The sequence below is a fragment of the Squalius cephalus genome, assembly GCF_949319135.1.
Source record: "Squalius cephalus genome assembly, chromosome: 23".
Lineage (NCBI taxonomy): Eukaryota > Metazoa > Chordata > Actinopteri > Cypriniformes > Leuciscidae > Squalius > Squalius cephalus.
Genome location: NC_137144.1, coordinates 14,187,731 through 14,207,564, shown reverse-complemented (window position 1 = coordinate 14,207,564; position 19,834 = coordinate 14,187,731). Strand labels below are relative to the sequence as shown.

Here is a 19,834-nt window from a genome sequence, read left to right as displayed (position 1 = left end):
GGCATGTTTTGTTTGCATAGCAGTTAGCATGTGTTGACTGGAGCAAGAGAGGGAGTTTGCCAAAGTAATATATTTTGAGTGTCTCTGTCTGCCCTTGTAGAGCTCAAGCGTGTGCTGGCGACTGTGAAGACGTAGCACTTAGAAAAACAGGATGGAGATTATCGCAGGGAACAGCGTGGGTGACATGTCTCATCATGTGCCGCTGATAACCTTGCTGTGTCAGAATGTCTGGATCTGGGCCAGGCTGGACGAGGAACACATGTGAATGGGGTTCAAACACACGTACGCTCTCAGTCCATGATGGGACGGTGTTCGCCACAGTGATTAGTTAGAGCTGTCATTAGCAGAGGAAGCTGTTTATAAGCTGAAATGGTGAAAGGAAGGAATTTCCAGACGGTTGACAGAAATGGGGTCATGTATGCATTCCCAAGAAACAGTACAATAGCAGGTCTTAGAAAAGTGAATAGCTATTTTGTCATGCAAAGTTTCAGGTGTTGCCATGCAACAGACCCGATTGTTCTTCAGTAAAGGCCAATTCACCTCTGCTTGAGGAAGAGCTATACTGTTGCCATGGCAACCATTATAGCTATTTCTTGCCTCCACAACCAAGCCATTTATAGGAAACTATATGACCGACTTAAGATCTCCGAGACAGCCGTGGACAAAACTTGTTTTGTACCTTCAGGTCAAAATGTGCAATTTTCTTGGAGTGCAGGTACTGAACTCCGTTGAGAATCTGTTTGATGAATTCTGTGGCTTCCTCTTCACTCAGTGACTCCTTCTGAGCCAGGAAGTCGAAGAGCTCACCTCCTGAAACACTGAGAAAAAAAAGAGTCAGGTGGTTAGAAGTGGGTTACCCATATACCATGCTAACCCATATACCATGCTAACCATTTATCTATCTATTCATCCATCCATCCATTCCTGTTGCAGTTTTGCATTTCTAAAATTGTACATCATTTGTCTATTTCAATGTAATTATGTTAGTTGAGGGAAAAATAATCTCAAACCTACAACCATTGTTAAAACAATTTACAAGTCTAAACAAAAATACCCTCCTAACTGAGTATAAACTGAGCACCACCTTTGTCGCCTTTGGCTTTTGGCTTGCTTAGTTGGGGACACTTAATATTCAACAATATTATTGATCTGACTGCATTGACACCATTATATGAAAACTGGGGCTGTGCTAAGCTGTCATAAGCTATGACATCACTGTTTTCCCCAGAGCGGCTATATATGTATATATAAATTAACTAAATGTATAACCTTTTTACAACAAAAATGAACCATCACTGAACTAACTTCAGCTGGACTATGACGCTATTTGATGTATAGCCGAAACAAACTCAGTTGCATTATTTTCCTGTTTTCACAGTGTAAAGCTGCTTTAAACAATCTGTATTGTAAAAAGCGCTATACAAATAAAGATGACTTGACTTGACACACCAAGTAAAGTTTATCTCACACATACAGAGATGTTCATCTCAATAAAATGAGACTAGTTAACTTCCTCTGTGACAGTTAACCACAGCAGAGCTTAAACAGCTTAGCACAGCTCCTTTTATCACTAACATCAAACCACTTTATCATAGCTCTGCAGAAATCTCTTCCCCAAACACTCACAGACATTTTAATATGGTAGTATATCAGCTTATCTGAATTTGTACACTACAAGGTCTGATCAGTGCACCCAGAACGATGCTCTTCACTTAAAATGCAGAGCAGCTGACTGTCACAGACAGTCCATTCAGCCACCGTTCAGATTGGATTCAGGCCACAATTAGTCCTAATTGAGCTTCCACGCTCCCATGCACACATCCCAGGCAGTGAAAACCTGAGCCGGGCCTCCCAGAAACTCTACAGCTCTGACATTTACTACAGCTTCGTCCTACACATTCAGAGAATGACAAACACACTGGCCTCCAGACCACGAGATACACCAAATACACATACTACTGTGGCAAATAGTTCTCTTTAAAATTACGTAAGGGAACAGTCAACAGTGCTTACTGGCAATGTTAATATACTGTATTTGAGTATGTAAACAACAGTATGCCAGTTTTGGGACATAGCCTTTTACCAATATATATATAGTAGTGATATGATAAGTTATTTGCATATAGTCAAACCAAAAATTCCACCAGATGTAATTTTTTATATATTTTTTTTACTAGTGGGTGCACAACACTATAGTTCTTTTATATAAGTGATGACAGCAAAATAAAGTAAACTGTGACATTATACCCAAAAATTCTTGATAGAGTTGACTACCGGTAAACTTTATAAAATTTTGGGACCAAAAATGATTCAGACACTTTGACCTGACCATGTTTTGCTTTAGTGTTTTTTCTTTAATAGCTAATGCGACCTTTTTACACCACAGACTGAACAAAATTAAGCATTGCTTGGTAATTGGTTGACCTAAATTGGTATTATCTAATTGTGTACTTAAATTTAACAGCTGACAGCTATTCAACCTAATTCATTTGTGAGACAGTCTAGCATAAGGATGCCCAAAACCAGTGAAATATCAACTGATTTGATAACTTCTTGTCATATTTTATTACCATTTTCTAAACTATAGCGAATAAACTGTGTTAATGTGAGAAATGTTGAAGGTGTCTGAATACATTTTGGTTCGACTATGTATGCAAGTTACCATCTAGATATATATATATATGTGTGTTATTACATAAATGCACTATTATATAATGTATAAAATACACATTTTTTGCATTAACTAATATATAATATACAAGTTATACCTTAATTATGATTGTGTGAATATATTTTATAACCATTATATTTAAATACTTTATAACTCAAATTTAAGGTTCATATATTTAAAAATGGGTAGCATGGTAGTTTAAACTCCTCTTCTTCCATAGTGCAAGGGGTCATGGGTAATATTAGACAAAAAAGTATAAAAATATTAGCCAAACATATGAGCCAAACTGATGCATTGATGAAAATCCAATAGAAATATATAATATATAGAAGTACTATGCCATCCTTGCACCTTTGGCATAATATTTACAATGCACAATGATTTGGGACACACCAATCCAAATGTCACATACTGTACTGTGTAGGATGAAGAATATGCAGTATGGGATGCAAACTACATCATGCAGCCAATGTTTTTTCCGACTAATGCACCTGACTCAATGAATCAGGTGTTTGTTGATTAAAATGGTACTTGAAGCAGCTGTTATAGCTCAGGACTAGATGGTAAGCGTTCTTTTGAGAAAGCCTAAAGAGACTAAAGTTAAATAAGTGAGTAAGATAAATTATGAGCTCTTGGACGAGAGCGGCAGGCATTAGTCAACTAAAGAGGAATGTCATTTGAGGACAGGCACTTGAAATCAAGCAGTAGCTCACATTCATTTGAAGGTACAGCCCTGTTTGTTAGAGTTGTAATGGGTTGTTTCCTGTCACATTTCCACAATGGCCTTTACATTCAGCTAATATTTTGCTGGATTTTTCATTTACATTCAGAAATATTGAGTGTGAAGTAACAAAAAAACCCTTCTGAATTCTAAGGGTCAGAGAAAAGATGAAATTGGTAATGTAAAACTAAGGATGTGTCTGAAAGCTCAATGCACGTCAGAATCCAATGATTGTACCACATCCTGTCTATTGAAATAGCTTCATCTGATGGGTGGTTGGTGGTCGGTTTTTCAATGTTTTCCACTTTTGATGTCATTTCTAGATAGACATTAGTATTGTAGTAATTAAATATTTGCTTATTATATTTGCTTGCTATTTTGATGTACCGGTAGATCATTCAGTCGTTACGCTGCTTCAGAAGTCGGTTCGGAATCAGTTTCGTGAGGAACCTTCCTGCGCAAACGCTGCCTGCAAAGTCATAGGGCAATGAGGCAACAAGTCAGCTGCCTAATCTTTCGGACGCAACTTAGGCCCTGTTTACACCTGGTATTAAGATGCGATATGGTCAATCAGTTCACAGGTAGACGAGGGAGACACATACGCGTTTAAACCTGGTGTTTTAATCAGTCTCTTTTGTCCAGTTTCAACCACTTCTGTCCTGATTTCTTCAAGGGGAGGGTCTATGAGCGGGTAAATGTATGGTTTTTTTTCAGATCTTTCGATCTACTGGACAAAATATTTACAAATATTTTACAAAATATATGAATGCACCCGGAGATGACGGAAAAACATACGGAGAGCAGCAGCTTTTGTTTCTGCTCTGAAAGACGCAAGACCATGCCGAACGCTGTGAGTGTGTGTTAGAAATCAGGAATGGTGAGAGACTTGGTACGTTTTTCACCTTCAAATCAAACTTGGGTCTCCAGCCAAAGTTTAAATCCTGTCTGGCTAGCGAGCTTCCTAATAATGTTTACGCATCAGTTCAGTAGGTGGAGAGTAGATGGTCTTTTGTGGCTGTTTGAATGCATTCAACCACATGAGCGTCTACACTACGAAAGCAATCCGGTCATATGCGCTTTCGACTACCTCTAGAAGTGTTCGAAAGTGGACAAGCTTCACGTTTTAGACCCTGTTTACACCTGAATTTAACGTCGTGCACATGTGATCCGATCAACCAAAACGCATCTTAATACCAGTTGTAAACAGGGCCTTAAATTAAATGTCTTTTTTTGGCATAAAACCTTGAATTTGGCTAAGGGACAGGGAAAAAATAAAACGATAAAAGGGTTTTGGATATGGCCCTTTAAGAGCTATACAGTGAGGACAGCTGTGCTAGTGGGTAATTGTAGCTCTTCACAAACAGCGTGGGAGGACGTATTCTCACTTACAGCTCCAGGATGAGCACCACATCAGTGCGGTTCTCGTAAACGTCATGCAGCGAGATGATGTTGGGGTGTTGGAGATCCTGGAGGATATCCACTTCTCTCTCGATATCCTCTCGCCGAACGCCTCTCCGGCTTGCCCGACTTTGACGCTTTTTTATGAACTTTGCAGCGTAGCCCACACCTGTACTCTTCTCCTTACAGCGCTTCACAATAGCAAACTGCCCACTGAGAGAGAGAGAGAGAGAAAGAGCATTTAGTTCTTCTGCATAATAAGCCAGATGATGAATGATCTGAGTAATCTCCTCAGGATATGGTTAATAACCATATCCTGTTATTCATATCCTAATCCGTGCTCACATACTGTATTTTAATATATAGTCAAATGTCCAATAAAGCTGTTCTCCTTTATATATTTTCTGTCAGACAACGGAACGAGTATGATATAGTGATTGACTAAATCTTAACCAGCAGTCCAAAAAGTCACTAGATTTGTCACTATTTGCTATTTTGAAGAAGAAAAGGTTGCTAAAGGGGTGTGAAAAGTTGTTAATCTAGCGACAAAGTTGATAAATTGGCAACACTGCATTAAATGTGAGGGGAGTTGGTGCTTCCACATCACTATGATTGGCTGATCAGATGACATAAGCGAATGCAAATCAAAGAGGTCAAACTTGTGGAAATGGACAGACTAAGGCTGCATCTGAAATCGCATACTCCCTTGAGTAGGTACTTAATATATAATATAACAAGTTATCACTTCACGACCACTAAAAAAGTATGTTATAGTATGAATGTGTGTAGTATGAATGGAATCCAGACATATTTCTTTTGTCACATAGGGAAGTATGCAATTTCAGATGAAGCCTAATGTGTGACCTTCTGGTATATCTGAATCAACATCAAATTAAAACACAAATCTTTATCTGATCTGTAAGTTGGCTTTTTTAAGCACCACACAATTTGGTTAAATTCAAATGTGCACCTTTGTGGTGTTTTAAAAATTAAAAAACCTGATGAGACTTTGATGTGATTTAAGAAATAGTATGTTAATATAAACATAAAAATATTATAATATTGGTTTATTATTAGCCCCAAGTTAAAATGCTGTTTTATATGCCTTCAAACTTGAACATGAATTTACACTGGACTATAACAACCAAACTTTTACCTCCACTGCAAAAGTCGACCACATGCCACTGAGACATTGCTTGGAATATTTTCAATAAAAGTATTAGATGCTTAATTTCCTGAAATGTAAACAGAAATGCTTGAAATAACACTGGCAGCAAAATTAGAAACGAGAAAATACTTAACTGGAGCCAAATTAGTGTCAGTCTAATATTAATCTCTATAAGCTCTATTTAGCTGCACCACATGCAACATACAGCACCACATTTTCCAGTTTAATAACAGAGACTCTTTTGCAAGAGTTACTGACATCACAAAGTACATTAACATATGACCGCCCACGTTCAGTATTCAGTAACTTGGCATAGCTTTGCTCTTAGCCTGTGAAACCCACTGGGTTTGCGCTGTTGTACTGAACAATCCGTTATGCGTTGGATCCTTAATGTTGCAATATGTCTGCAAGGATATGCTCCCTATAGAATCTCGGAACAGAACATTTCTTGCATAGCAAGAGCCTAAGAGGAAATCCTGCCGCAGGGAAGCGCGCACCAACTGGGGTCACGGTGTGGGAGGAAAACACTCTCAGAGAAAAGAGAGAGAGAGAGAAGAGGAATGCCACCCACCCACCGCTTCTGTGTCAAAGACGCTTTTGCTTCCTCACACATGCTTTGAACATTTCAAACAATATCTCCCCAGTCCCGACAGATGAAATATGTCTGCTGCTCATGTTATCTATTGGTCTGTGTAGACTGCGGGCAGAAAAGATCAATTAAAGGAGAAATTAGGGATGCACCACTACTGATAATGATTCCAGATTTAGCAACATCCAGGAAGAAAGTAAAAGTTTTTAAAGAGGGTTGTATAATAGAAAACAGGACCTTTATTTCTCTTTTGAAATTAAAGTGTTCGATTTATCACATTCTGTAGACGTACTCCAATAATCATAATAGACATAATAGACATAATGTCATGATCCTTCAGAAATTATTCTAATATGCTGATTTGCTGCTACAGAAAATAGTTGAAAACTTAAAAAGTTTCATGAAATTTTGATTGACAGACACTTTAAAAGAAAAGTTTATATGTGAAAAAGAAATCTTTTGTAACATTATAAATGTATTTACTGTGACATTTGATCAATTTAATGCGTCTTTGCTTAATAAAAGTATTACTCTTTTTTTTTTGAAAAATCATCACTGGGAATGATGGGAATTACAAAACTACTCAAAAGTAAAATGTTCGGACGCATTACACTAATGAGAGTTTGACAGGAAAATGTGCATAATTGTCATGAAAATTTCTTAGCCAAAACTTTTGTATGATGCACTGTAAAATAAATTTGCTGCCTTACATTTAAGCAGAGTCAACTTGGAAATTTAAGCCATTTCAACTGAAATCACATTAAATGAGATGAATCTTGTAGGGCTGTCAAACGATTAATCGCGATTAATCGCATCCAAAATAAAAGTTTGTGTTTACATAATATATGTGTGTGTATGGATATTTGCATGTATATACTGTGTATATATATTTATATTATATATAATTTATATTATATATAAATATTTGATATATAAATAACACATTTTTCTTAAATATATATGCATGTGTGTGTATTTATATATAGAAAATAATTATACTCCATACACACACATATATTATGTAAACACAAACTTTTATTTTGGATGCGATTAATCGCGATTAATCGTTTGACAGCCCTAGAATCTTGTATGACTTATAAAAGTAGTTGAAAATTGCTTAACTTATTTTGATGAGTTAAAGCAATGTAAAACGTATGTTGTCATAACTTGTTGATCTAATTTTTTTTTACAGTGTGGTTTACTCAGTATACAGCAACTTGGTATGATTAGCCAGTCATAACAGTGGTAATTTACATATACAGAAATAGAAGCAAAAACAACAGAGAGGGTGGAAAATGGTGCCCTTGAAGTTTGAAACTCCTTTAATAATCGCAGTAAATGATTCCTGAGAAACGCTGTTGAAAGTGGATCAGAGTGAGCAGCAGAACCCACTTGTAGCCAATCAGCAGTAGGGGGCGTGTCCACCCATGAGAGAGAGTGAGCAAGAGGGAGATTTGAAGAAAGACTGTAGAAAGAGAGATGGCTGAGAGACATTACAAAAGAGAAAAGGTCAGAGAAATTATTTTGCTTCACTTCAGCTATAATAAAGAGACATACATCATGCATGACATTTTGGGGGGCGGAGCAATGAAGAGGTTTGAGTTTATTTGGGTTGATTAATCGCTTACTGCACCTTTAATACAGAAACTGGCTCCTGATGCACATGGAGGGGCAGCACATGACGCGAGCAGATTTAGGAAGCGTCTCTGAGTCACGACTATATCTAGCGTGTGCCTATCACTCCACAGATCTAGACGGACAGCATCTACACTGACTCAGCTGGCCGTTCTTGACATCATGCCTCACGTCTTCAGATGTACATTTGGCCTGGCTCATTATAAGCTGTGACCGGGAAATACTGTCCAACTCCTCTGGTGCTCGTGATAGACGGCCTGTACCGCCACAGAAGGACAGAGCAGAGAGGCGGGATTAGGGGGAAATTGACAACAGGATGAGGGGGAAAGAAAAACGAGGGATGATGTCTTCTCTGTGAAATGTGCGGGATGTTTCGCAAGGTTTCTAAACATGTCATCTGCAGGAATGTCTTCCAGCAGACCACAGCAGACTTTGTAAATAGTGGACTCTGTTTCAGTAGAATTCTTTGTTGTTAAAGTATACAGTATATATATAGACAGATAGATAGACAGATAGATAGACAGATAGATAGATAGATAGATAAGAACGCCATGTTAACAACTCTGTGTGTCTTTGATTCTTCTAAGTACTTCTGTGTTTCTGTTCCCTTTTCTCTGATCTCACATTGGAAGTATTTAAAAATATGATACTGCAGTTCTGTTTGTCACCTGCTGTTTTTGATCATGATTGATAGACCATGATAGCCAGTTACTTCCTGTGTTTCATATGAAAAGCCCCACTGAGAGGTTCTATAAAGGCTGCGATAGGCTGTGGACATAGTGTCTCTTTTAGATGCCACCCTTCTCCTCTTCTACCTGCTGGTACAGATTGGGGGGCTACACATTTTATGTTGTCCCAAGAGAGGGTCATGTGTTATTTGTTCTGTTTGGTTTTTTGGACCTTTTAATGTATTCACTGTTTATTGTTTAATTTTTCATTTATCCATCTAGTGTAATATTTAATATAAAAAGCCCTTCTAGGGACAGGTGTTGCGAATTAGCATTGGCTATTAACACTATGATACTGACAAGGGATTAATTCGAGAAGATAATCTATGTTCACTGTATCTGTCCCTACCAAATAAACTATAAATAAATAAATACATTTTGGGGAATCTCATTAAACCTCTCAAGAACATGTCCAGGTCACATTTCACCCTATTATAAAAAAAATAAAAAAAATGAACACTGAAGAAACCTTTTTCTTCCCCTCCATAGTGATATTATTTTTGACAATTAAGCACATTTTCCCCATAATTCTCATTGCCATACTGTAAGAAAATGTCATTAGTCTGAGAAAAAATATTACTTAAATTGTAAATATGTATATATTATGGTGCTATTTAGTATACTATATTAAATCATGATGATTTCATTAAAAAGTTATAGACGACATAAAAATCATGTACTACATGATAATTAAATGAAAAATCATCACTGAGTTTAATTACAAAACTACAAGAAGTTAAATGTCTAGATGCATTAAGGTTAGATTTCGAGAGGAAAATGTCGAGAGGAAAATGATGGCTTAATTGTCATCAAAATTCCAAAATGTAAAACATTTGAATGTTCTAAAAAGGTGTAATATATATATATATATATTTAAATTTTGTTTTTAAGGTGTAAAAATGTATACATTTATATATGAATTATGACTCAGATTTGTTTTGTAAGGTTCACCCATTGATTCACAACCCAGTTTTTGTTTCTATTCCTTCCTTCACCACAGTAATAGCAGATTTTATTTGTTTCCAGGAAGCACACAGCCTGAAGGACAAGGGGAGTTCACCTCACCATTCTGATTGTTTTATTGCAAAATCACAGACATTATAAAGACAGAGAGATGTGTATTCTGGGACAAGAAACACTGATTTAAAAAAAAACTATTTTTATTTCACTCAGAGGACATTTTTCTCACTGTGTCTAATGTGGTTTACTGTTCATGTAATAAAATCAAGAGAAGAATTGCATTACAGCTCAGTGCCTTTGGCAAATAACCGAATAAGTTTGTTTGCTAAATCAGTAGGGACTATTGGCCACATCGATAACTATGTTTGTTTAACAACCTATAACCCACTGAAATACAAGGACGCCAAACACTGTGAGGCCTCCGCCTGGAAAAAGGGTCGGGCTGTCCGCAGAGAGCTCAGAGGGGCCTATACGATAAGAGGTTTCCCTCGTACACATACACACACATCACAGCCGTGGAAAACCAAAACAGACCCAACAGGAATGTGTATCCCGAGGGATGACCGGTCTCTCCCAGAGCCACGGGAGAATGCAAACCTAGACCATAACAACTCAGCATCTCAAGTTTTCTGTCCATTTATCACATTAGAGGCATATTTCACCTCTACAGGCCACAATAATGTCATTTATAGCCGCTTGAAGCTTGCAGGAAGCGGATCAAAGAGGAATTTACTCAAAGCACATCATTTTCTGATTAGGGTACATATTCTTGATGAAAGTATTACTTACTTTATTCTTGAATTTTCAAGCTGTGCCAAAAGTACATTTGTTTGGACATATGCAGTTGTAAATGAATATTCAGTTATGGTGGATATTCTGAATAAGGTGTTTTAAGACCCAAAAATCTGATTAATACAGGAATATTCCAGCCGTTTTATGCAGATTTCTATAAACTGGAATATTGGCTTAATCTGGTTTTGGCTGTAAATGTATTTACAGAATGCTTATATAATCGGAATAGGACCATATTCAGATTAACATTGGAATTTGTTTTGCATGTAAACACATTCAAAAAAGAAATGTTGCTCAATTGAAGAAAAAAACAAAAAAAACCTCCAATGTACAACTTGAACCCTAAAACGAAATTTCCAATAGCGTGGATTCCTATTAAAATGACTGGATTTTGCCTGTGAAAAATCACAGAATAATGGTAAACGTTACTGTATCTTTACTTATATCTTTACTTTATGTTACTGTAACACTTCCTGATAAGGACTACCTCATTCTTTCAAACCAAACAAACACTTCACAAACTGATCCTGACATTCAAAAAGCCTTGTGCAGAAAAAAAAAAATTCTGTGTTAAATGCTTTGTCGGAGGTGCAATTTGCAGAAAAGCTGAGGGAGGAGAGAGGCATCCCATAGCACTAACAGGCGTGCCACTAGTCTCTGTTCTAAGCCCGCTTGTGTTTTTGACGGCTGGAGGTCTCGGTGGACTTTCCACTCCCAACAGCTGCTGGTTATTAGCCGGAGGGCCTCACTTGACCCAATGGCGCCAGTGCAATATTCAAATGCATGTCCATGATGGCCTGAGGGGACATTATAACACTGAGTTTCATTGTATCCATGTGTGTATATATGAAAAACTGGGTCCTCTGCTTTGACGAAAGGATGGAACAGATGTTAACGCATTCTTTATCGGTCTCAGTTAAATAGAAAGTTTAAAACAACAGAGTGTGTGTTTTTATTCCATCACAAGGGAATAAGTGCATATTTCTTTAAGCAATCAGCATACAGGACCGGAAGTATTAATTACATGTATAAACAATAAACTATTATTGCATCATGGATGTCATTTCTTTTAAATCCTGCCAGCGAGTTCCTCTCAAAGTGAATACAGACTGTCAACCCTCCCACACAATCTATCATAACAGCTTTTCAACTCCTTCGCTTCACAGCTGCCGAATACTTCCTTTTCAACACTTTGGACAGATGATTTTTTTTGCGGAGAAAACATTAACAGATTCTTCATCAAAGCATCTTGTTTGTGCTGCATGAGGCAAAAGAGCAGTGGGGGGAAGAATGCAAGGAATGTGCGCTGATGTTTCGACAGATCCCCATTCCTCCAACTCCTTTGCTTTTTTTTTAATCAAACTTTGACATACACAAATATTCACTATAATTCTACTGGGAGCCTGTTTTAGCTTGCTTAAAATAGCCCAGATACCCCTGATCAGGGTCAGACACCTACATGTCCGGCCTTGAGCTTAGAAAAATAATGGATTCTTCTAAATCAGAGCTTTATAATGGAAATAGACAAGTAGACAATATTTGATGCAAACATTGAGCAACAGAAGTACGGTACAGTGCTGTATGCTTAATGGGTCTCATTAAAAAAACAAGCCAAACCAATTTCTGTACAAATTATTCATAGTCATTCTTAAAATATTTTTAAAAACATAACAAGAAATGTTTCTTGAGCACCAAATCATTATATTAGAATGATTTCTGAAGTATCATGTGACTGAATGATGCTGAAAATTCAGCTTCGCATCACAGGAATAAATGACATTTTAGAATATATTCAAATAGAAAACAGTGATTTCAATTGTTTCATCACTTGAACAATCAACAATCACTTGCTGAAATATGAGTCAAAAATGTCTTGACTAGAGTGTTATAAAGTGTGCAACACGATTACTTATAGTATTAGTCATTGCAGTGTTCACTCTATGACTCATAAATCACTCTGACATGGCAGAAAAGTTTGAGGTGATTCTCTATTTATATAATAATTAAATTAACAGGGGCCTGGAACAACAGATTTATTGGTAGGGACATTATTGACATTAACTCTTATCACCTGGTTGTCCTCATGACGACAGCTCTGTATATAGAGCATACATGTATAATGACTCACAGATTATGCAGCCAGTAAAAATACAGCCCAGAATCATATGGTATGCTGTTATGGGGGGAAAAACTTACATATCAAATGCTGTGCGTATAGTCTGTTGCTATGGAGATGATTTGCATGATCTCTTAAAAAAGATACATATATTTACAACATGGCATCTATTGTATCGTAGCAGAGACCTGTCAAAATACACAGGACATTACCAAACAGATAATGAAAACTGCACCAATTCTCTTCGTCTTTCTTCAATGGCTTTCATCACTTCCTCGTATTGCTTAACCTCAAGACAGTGAAGGGGAAGGTGGCATAAAACAAGTCTAGCTAAATTTAAAACTGTTAAATGCTGTTCATGGAGGACCATCCAGCATCATCCGTCTACTGAGCTCAGTAGCACCTGTCCGATTTATAAACTGAATGCTTTAACCTGTCTTTAAAGAGACAGATTTGCCAAAGCCCGCTGACTCAAAAAAACAGTTAAGCAATATAACACGATCACTATGTTTATGGGTTACTCTTCCTCTATCTTACCTATCGACTAACAAACTAGCTGGAACTGGTATCTGCACCACTACTACACAATGCTGACTGGATTACATGAATCCAAATCTAATAGACCTTTAGACACATTATATCATTTGATTCAAAAGATGAAAGTGAGGCTGTGCGCAATAGAAATACAATCTGGTAAATGGGCTTTATTCATGAAACACAAACATTTTCTTCTTGTGTAAATCACTCATAAAACCATTCTTATGTAAACTGTCGCTTCATGAATGAGGCCATTATGTGGCTGTCGAATGTTTCCAGTGGACGTAAACCTTTGCAATAGTGAGTATAACAGGTCAAATTTGTGTAGTTTTTAGTAATTAATTTAATTGAAATATTCATATAAATATTAGAAGTTTTCTGACATAAGTTATGAGAGCTGAATTACTCAGTAAAACACGATTGTACTATTTGGAAGCTATGAGTGGTTAGACAATATGTTTCGCCCCGCTGAAATACATGAGAATTGACAACCGGTTCTTTTTCAGAACTGGTTCCATTGTCTAAAAAAATACCAAGATTTTTGAAATGTGGACGAAACATCATATTAAAATACTTGGGTGACACAATCTACAACCTTGACATCAATAATCAATTGTAAGTAAGAAATATCTAGAATGTTTGAATAAATATTATTGATTTAATTATTGAATATGATGAACATACTTAATCTAGGTTTTATTCACATATAAACATTGATCAGCACACAAATATGGAAAACGGAAGCTCAACCATACTTGCTTGACGCGTGGGAACAAACCTTATTGGTTCTCGCGCATCAAGCAAGCTTGTGCTTCCGTTTGATTGATTGATTGATTGATTGATTTCTTTATTTGAAAGGGGACAATGTACATTAATAAACATTAAAACAATGTAAATGTACCCGAGTTAGCTCAAAAGTGCTAATTTTCATCGGTAGTCCCCCAGCCAGATTTAAACAAGGCAACCTTTAAAAATAATCACAAGTACAAAATCACACAAATTTTTTTTTGCATACAACACATTATGGTTACCAAATACATAAAAATAATAATATAATATTTGACCATTCTTGTGCGCTGATCAAAGTTTATATGTGAATAAAATCCTAAATTAAATCTGTACATCATATAAAGTGATATTGTCTCTTCAAAAGACTTGGATTGAACCACTTCAGTTCATATGAATTTATTTTACAATATCTTTATGAATGTTTTGAAGCGTCAGAGTTTTGGCTGAGTAGACTTTCAATGGAGGGACAGAAATCTCTCAGATTTCATTAAAAATATCTTCATTTGTGTTCGGCAAATGAATGAAAGTATTATGGCTTTGGAACGACATGAGGGTGAGTAAATGATGAGTAAATATTTATTTTGGGTGAACTATTCCTTTTAGGTCGTGTCATATTGTTAACATAGTCTCAATACATGCCAACTACGCTACAAAAATGTTGGATTTACTTTACCTTTACCATCTCTTTCAAATTTCATCTCTTTTTAAATAAAATTTGATGTAACAAACATGTCCAATGACTAAGACAAATATAGCCAACTTGTACACTGTCATCTGTCCATTACGGCGATTCCTATCATCTCTGAATAAAGCGCGTCAGCAACAAGCCCCCCACCTCCAAGGAACAAAATGGTTGTGTAAAAGGGTCTCATTTGTCCCACATCGTCAGCCTTTGAAGCAGGTGATTCATGCGGTTGTGTGACAGCCAGTCTCCTCCAACCCACACGGAACACGACGGCTGGTGGGAGTTTGTGAGTGTGAACAACTCTTTGCATTTAAAGTGTCTTTATTTTCCCCTTCAGTCTCTCTCTCGCTGTCCTCTTCTATAGACATGTTTGTAGCTGCTAATGTGTTACAGATCATCACACACTAGCTCTGTGAAACCACATATGAGCTATTTCCTCTTTCACACGCAAGATACGTGTCTGTGTGCGTGAGAATCTCCACCTCAAACGCAACTGACACTCCATGACATGTCTTTGGGAATGGGGGTATCATTTTGAAACAAGAAAACTAAAACATTGCAAAGAGAACTAACATTTTCTAGGATAGGACCTATTTGTTATTAACACACATTGCTAACAAGCTAACAACCTTTAGCTTTTGTAAGTTTTGCTGTAGTCATCACTACAAAATGTTGTAGTATTGTATCTTCTCTGCTGTAAAAATGACTATTGGCTCATATTTGTGACCCTGGACCACAAAACGAGTCACATGGGTCAATTTTATGAAATTGAGATTTAATACATCATATGAAAGCTGGATAAATAAGCGTTCAATTGATGTATGGTTTGTTAGGATAGGACAATATTTGGTCAAGATACAACAATTTGAAAATCTGAGGGTGCAAAAAAATCGATACATTGGGAAAATCGCCTTTAAAGATATCCATTTAAGTTTGCGATTATGCTGCATTCACTCAGAAAAATACATGTTTTATATATTTACAGTAGGAAATTTACAAAATATCTTCATGGAACATGATCTTTCCAGGGTCACATTTAGACTATTTAATGTGTACTAAGTATAGGTGGTAAAGCTAACACTTAAACTCTGTACTGAGCTGACATGTGTCTACGGCCTACATAGGCAACTGCCTTTTAATACAGCATCCTAACGTCACAGAACCAGACAAGTGACTGAGTTGAAACACTCTACATAAATATCAACTCAACACCCAAAAAGCGCTCCGCACGGGAGATCTTGGTTAGCATTTGATATCATCAGAGTTCAAAGTTAGCATGTTGCTAAGCTAACGACACAATCATCTAATATAAGCATAGAAATACATAGCACAGCACACATACATATTGGGTAAAATACTACAAAAATACTCAATGAAACATAAATATATTTGTAACATTTCTTCCGCTTTCTCTGCCGCTCAATGCAATGCATACTCAGCAAAGAACATGTGAATTTGGCCAAGAATAGGTTTTTCACTTAGTGGAGGATAAAACGGAGGGAAAAAATCCCATAGACTCACACTGAAGGAGGGAACCAAGCCATTTCTAGAGTCCAGAATATCATAGAGAATTGTAAATGGGCTCTTTTGACCTATAAAGTTTTAATAATCATTCTAATTCTATGAGAATAGCACAACTATATCGCTAATGACATAGAAGAACAATTTTGTTGGAAACACTTTCACTTCCAGCTAATGAATGAAAAAAAACATTGACAGCCAATCAGAATCCATCCTGCTTTAACAACTTGAGCATTTAAAGCGGCAGAGGAAAAAACTGCAACACGCTTATAATAAACTGAACACTATTGTCCATTGGTGTGGACTCAAATATAGTTATAGCTATTTTTATAGTTATCGTTCTTGGTGTGAAAGGGTATTTAGGTCTGTAAAGTACGCTATTTATTTTTAAGCTTATTAAGAGAATTATGTTGCTAGATAAGCAACACGCAAACTTCGAACTGTTGATATCAAATGCGAGTTCTTTAGAAAAGGTAGTCTAAAAAACTAATTGCATTAAAGGTTTGAAAACACAAAACTGGCCCTTCATTAATTTAAAGTAACTCGCTCCCTGTAGACGTACAGCGCTATCAATCCCGTTCTCAGTTACAGTCCTGCAGGGGAGGTCAGGTATCTCATCTGATCCAGGGTGTGTCATAGTAACTGTGCCATTGAGCGGGACACAAAGCCATCCAGGCAGATGGCTGAGCTGTTACATATTGCAAACAATAACCAACATCTGTCTTTCTGCTCATAGTACCTCAACTAGGAGGCCTCTGTGACAAAAGGAAACAACCTTTCCGAATTACGGGAGGACCGCCTTTCCAAGCTTCCCTGAGAACAGTTTTATGGCCTTTCTTGTACATATTCAAGTTTTGATAAGAGAAACCATTGACAGAGCGTGCCAAAGGGTGACTGACTTTCACCTGCAACCTACAGCCAGGGGCGAGACCCGGTAGTCACCTGGGTGTGAGACTACACCTTTCCTGAATGTTCACTGTTAAACGCGCTGTTTAGCACTTCCTGTCTGGATGGATTTGCAACTTCCTTCTGCTGAAATGGTAGAAATGCTGTTTTTATAACAGGTTTTTTTGCATTAATCAGTGTTTGGCTTGCCTGTTGGGGCAGCATTTAAAAGGAGTGTGCTTTGTAAGAGAGAACAAAACATGACTCAAGAATGAGAACTGGTGCCAAGGGAAAGGAAGGTGGGGGGCCCTCACGTTTTTGTGCAATTTTTCTACGATTATAATATGAAGAATATAATACGATTGTTCTCCCAGAAACACAAAAGAAAATATTCTGGTGAATGTCTTTGTGTTTTGTTTGTGCGTACACTGCATGTCAATGGGGTCCAAAAATGTCACCATGAAATCAAAATGGACATGTATTGTTTTATGGAGTATTGTAGTATTTATTAAAAATGATTTATCCTTGCACATAATTGTTGTTTTGAAATTCATGTGCCCTCATAATCATAATCCTATCTTCAAAATGTTATTTTGTGTTCATCACAGATGAAAAAAGGCAAACAATTTGAAACAACATGAGGGTGAGTAAATGATGACAGAATTTTCATTTTTGGGTGAACTCCCTTTAATAACATTTATGATATAATACTTTGGATGCACTGTCCAGTGATGTGAAAATTCAGAAGGGCTTGTCAGTTATAAGGTAAAACCTCTTTTTTCCCAAATTCTAGCTCCCTAGATTTGAACCTGTCCTGTAATAGGGAGAGTTCATATTGCTCACCGGCTAGTCAACAACAAACAAAAGCTAGAAGCAATTATAAGACATCCTCAGGCAACCGATCATATCACTTACCTTCCAAGATCTTCACCAATATCATAGAAATCCTCCACTTTTTGTTGCTTGAACACAGCCATTCCTAATGTCCTCATTGATGATGTTGTTTGTGTCTCGGTAAACAAGGGACAGCAGGCCAAATCTGTCACAATCTCAGGGAAGTTCTGCTGATTTGTAGGGTGCCACTCTGCAATTAACAGGCACTCACATAAGCACATGTTCCAGCATGCTGCACTGCATTCCTTCACTTGCAAGAAGATGTTAGAGAACGTATAGAATTGTCCTTACTTGGACGTTTATGGCAATGTGATAATATAACAAAACCCTTGGCACCTCAAGTTTAGCTTCCTGAAGCATGAAATGCCAAAGTTGACGTACATATCAAGTCGTTAAAAGTGCTCAAATTACTTTCTTTAGAGCAAAATGAGGGTTTAATGTCATGGGAATTATCAGGTGAAATTGAGAGTGCTGGAAAAAATGCCAACCGTGCTGGGCAGCATTAGTGTTCTGACAGGCTGACAACCCTTACAAAAGTATATTGATATCAAATATTTACCTCACAGATGTACAGAGAACGCAGCCTTACTGTTTTAATTGTTTGTTATATAAGAGTTGCATACCCAGCTAACAAAGGACGTTTTCTAACGTTCGCATTAAGTTATGAAAACATTATTTATTAATGTCCTCTTAATTGTCAACATTGACGTTTTAAAAACATGTTTGGTTATGCAAACTTTAAGGGAACATTCCCTTTGATAAATTTGCAAACATCATGGGAATGTTACTTTTGAGTGTTCTCTAAACGTGTACAGTGACAGTTAAAAAACGGAATAAAAACCTTCAATGAACGATGTGTAAATAACGTTTCCTGCTGTTTTGAGAAAATGAAAGCGAACGTTCTATTAATGTTAGGCTACTGGAAGAACGCTTTTTCAGAACTTTGCCGGAACGTTAGAAAAGTTCCCTGTTTGCTGGTTAATTAACCATGAGAATCATTTACACATTATCTCCTCCTATTTCAGTTCACAAATTTTACAAGACACACTGAACTACAAGAAGGGTTTATTTATTTGATATTGTAAATTAGTTATAAAAAGCATGTCTTACCTTTTTTAAGAAATAATTCTTATATTACTGTATTCCGCTGACATTTGAAGCATATTCCCGGGTTCGAGCTCGTATCTTGCGCGAGTCGCGCTGTTGAACTGGAGACTGGATGAACGCACGCGCTTATGTTGTCAATCTCGAGCTCGCTCACGCGCCACCTGTTGAGCACAGCGGTAATGTCAGATTGGCAAATCTTTTGAGTGAATCAGTTGAACCGGTTAAAACACATCCGCGTGCATGAGTCATTTATTAGACATTTTTCTGAATAATTTAGACCCGTTTTTCAAAACATTCTTAAAGTTTGATTTCAATCGAACTAAAGCATAGGCTATTCATTTTTTTTAATATACGCTTTAAATGGCTTCCTCTAACATAGTTTACGCTTAATCGGAGTAATCGGACAGATAGGCCTACACAGAATATTTGGAGTAATTTGACTAGAGTGGAAGCGTTACAAATAATATACTGAAAATAAATGACAGTTTAATAACGAGACAGAGTTTTAATAAATACCAATAGGCTATATGTAAATTATTTTGACTGTATAGGCTATTCTTCAGCAGTCATGTCTGATTCGTGAGTGAGTCAGTCATTGATTCGGTAAAACCCGGTTCGTAAATAAATCCAGAATCAAC

General features: G+C 36.9%; 1 protein-coding gene across 1 annotated transcript in view; it reads right to left on the bottom strand.

Moving 5' to 3' along the window:
• dapk2b (death-associated protein kinase 2b) overlaps nt 1–19,344 on the bottom strand; it is a 33,839-nt gene extending 14,495 nt beyond the window's left edge. The window contains exons 1-4 of the mRNA XM_079860223.1: nt 19,200–19,344; nt 18,111–18,279; nt 4,782–5,003; nt 680–818 (exon numbers count right to left, since the gene is read on the bottom strand). Of these exons, the coding sequence (XP_079716349.1) occupies nt 680–818; nt 4,782–5,003; nt 18,111–18,187 (438 nt within the window). The 5' untranslated portion in view covers nt 18,188–18,279; nt 19,200–19,344. The remainder of the gene's footprint in view (nt 1–679; nt 819–4,781; nt 5,004–18,110; nt 18,280–19,199) is intronic.
• Nucleotides 19,345–19,834: the final 490 nt, after the last annotated feature.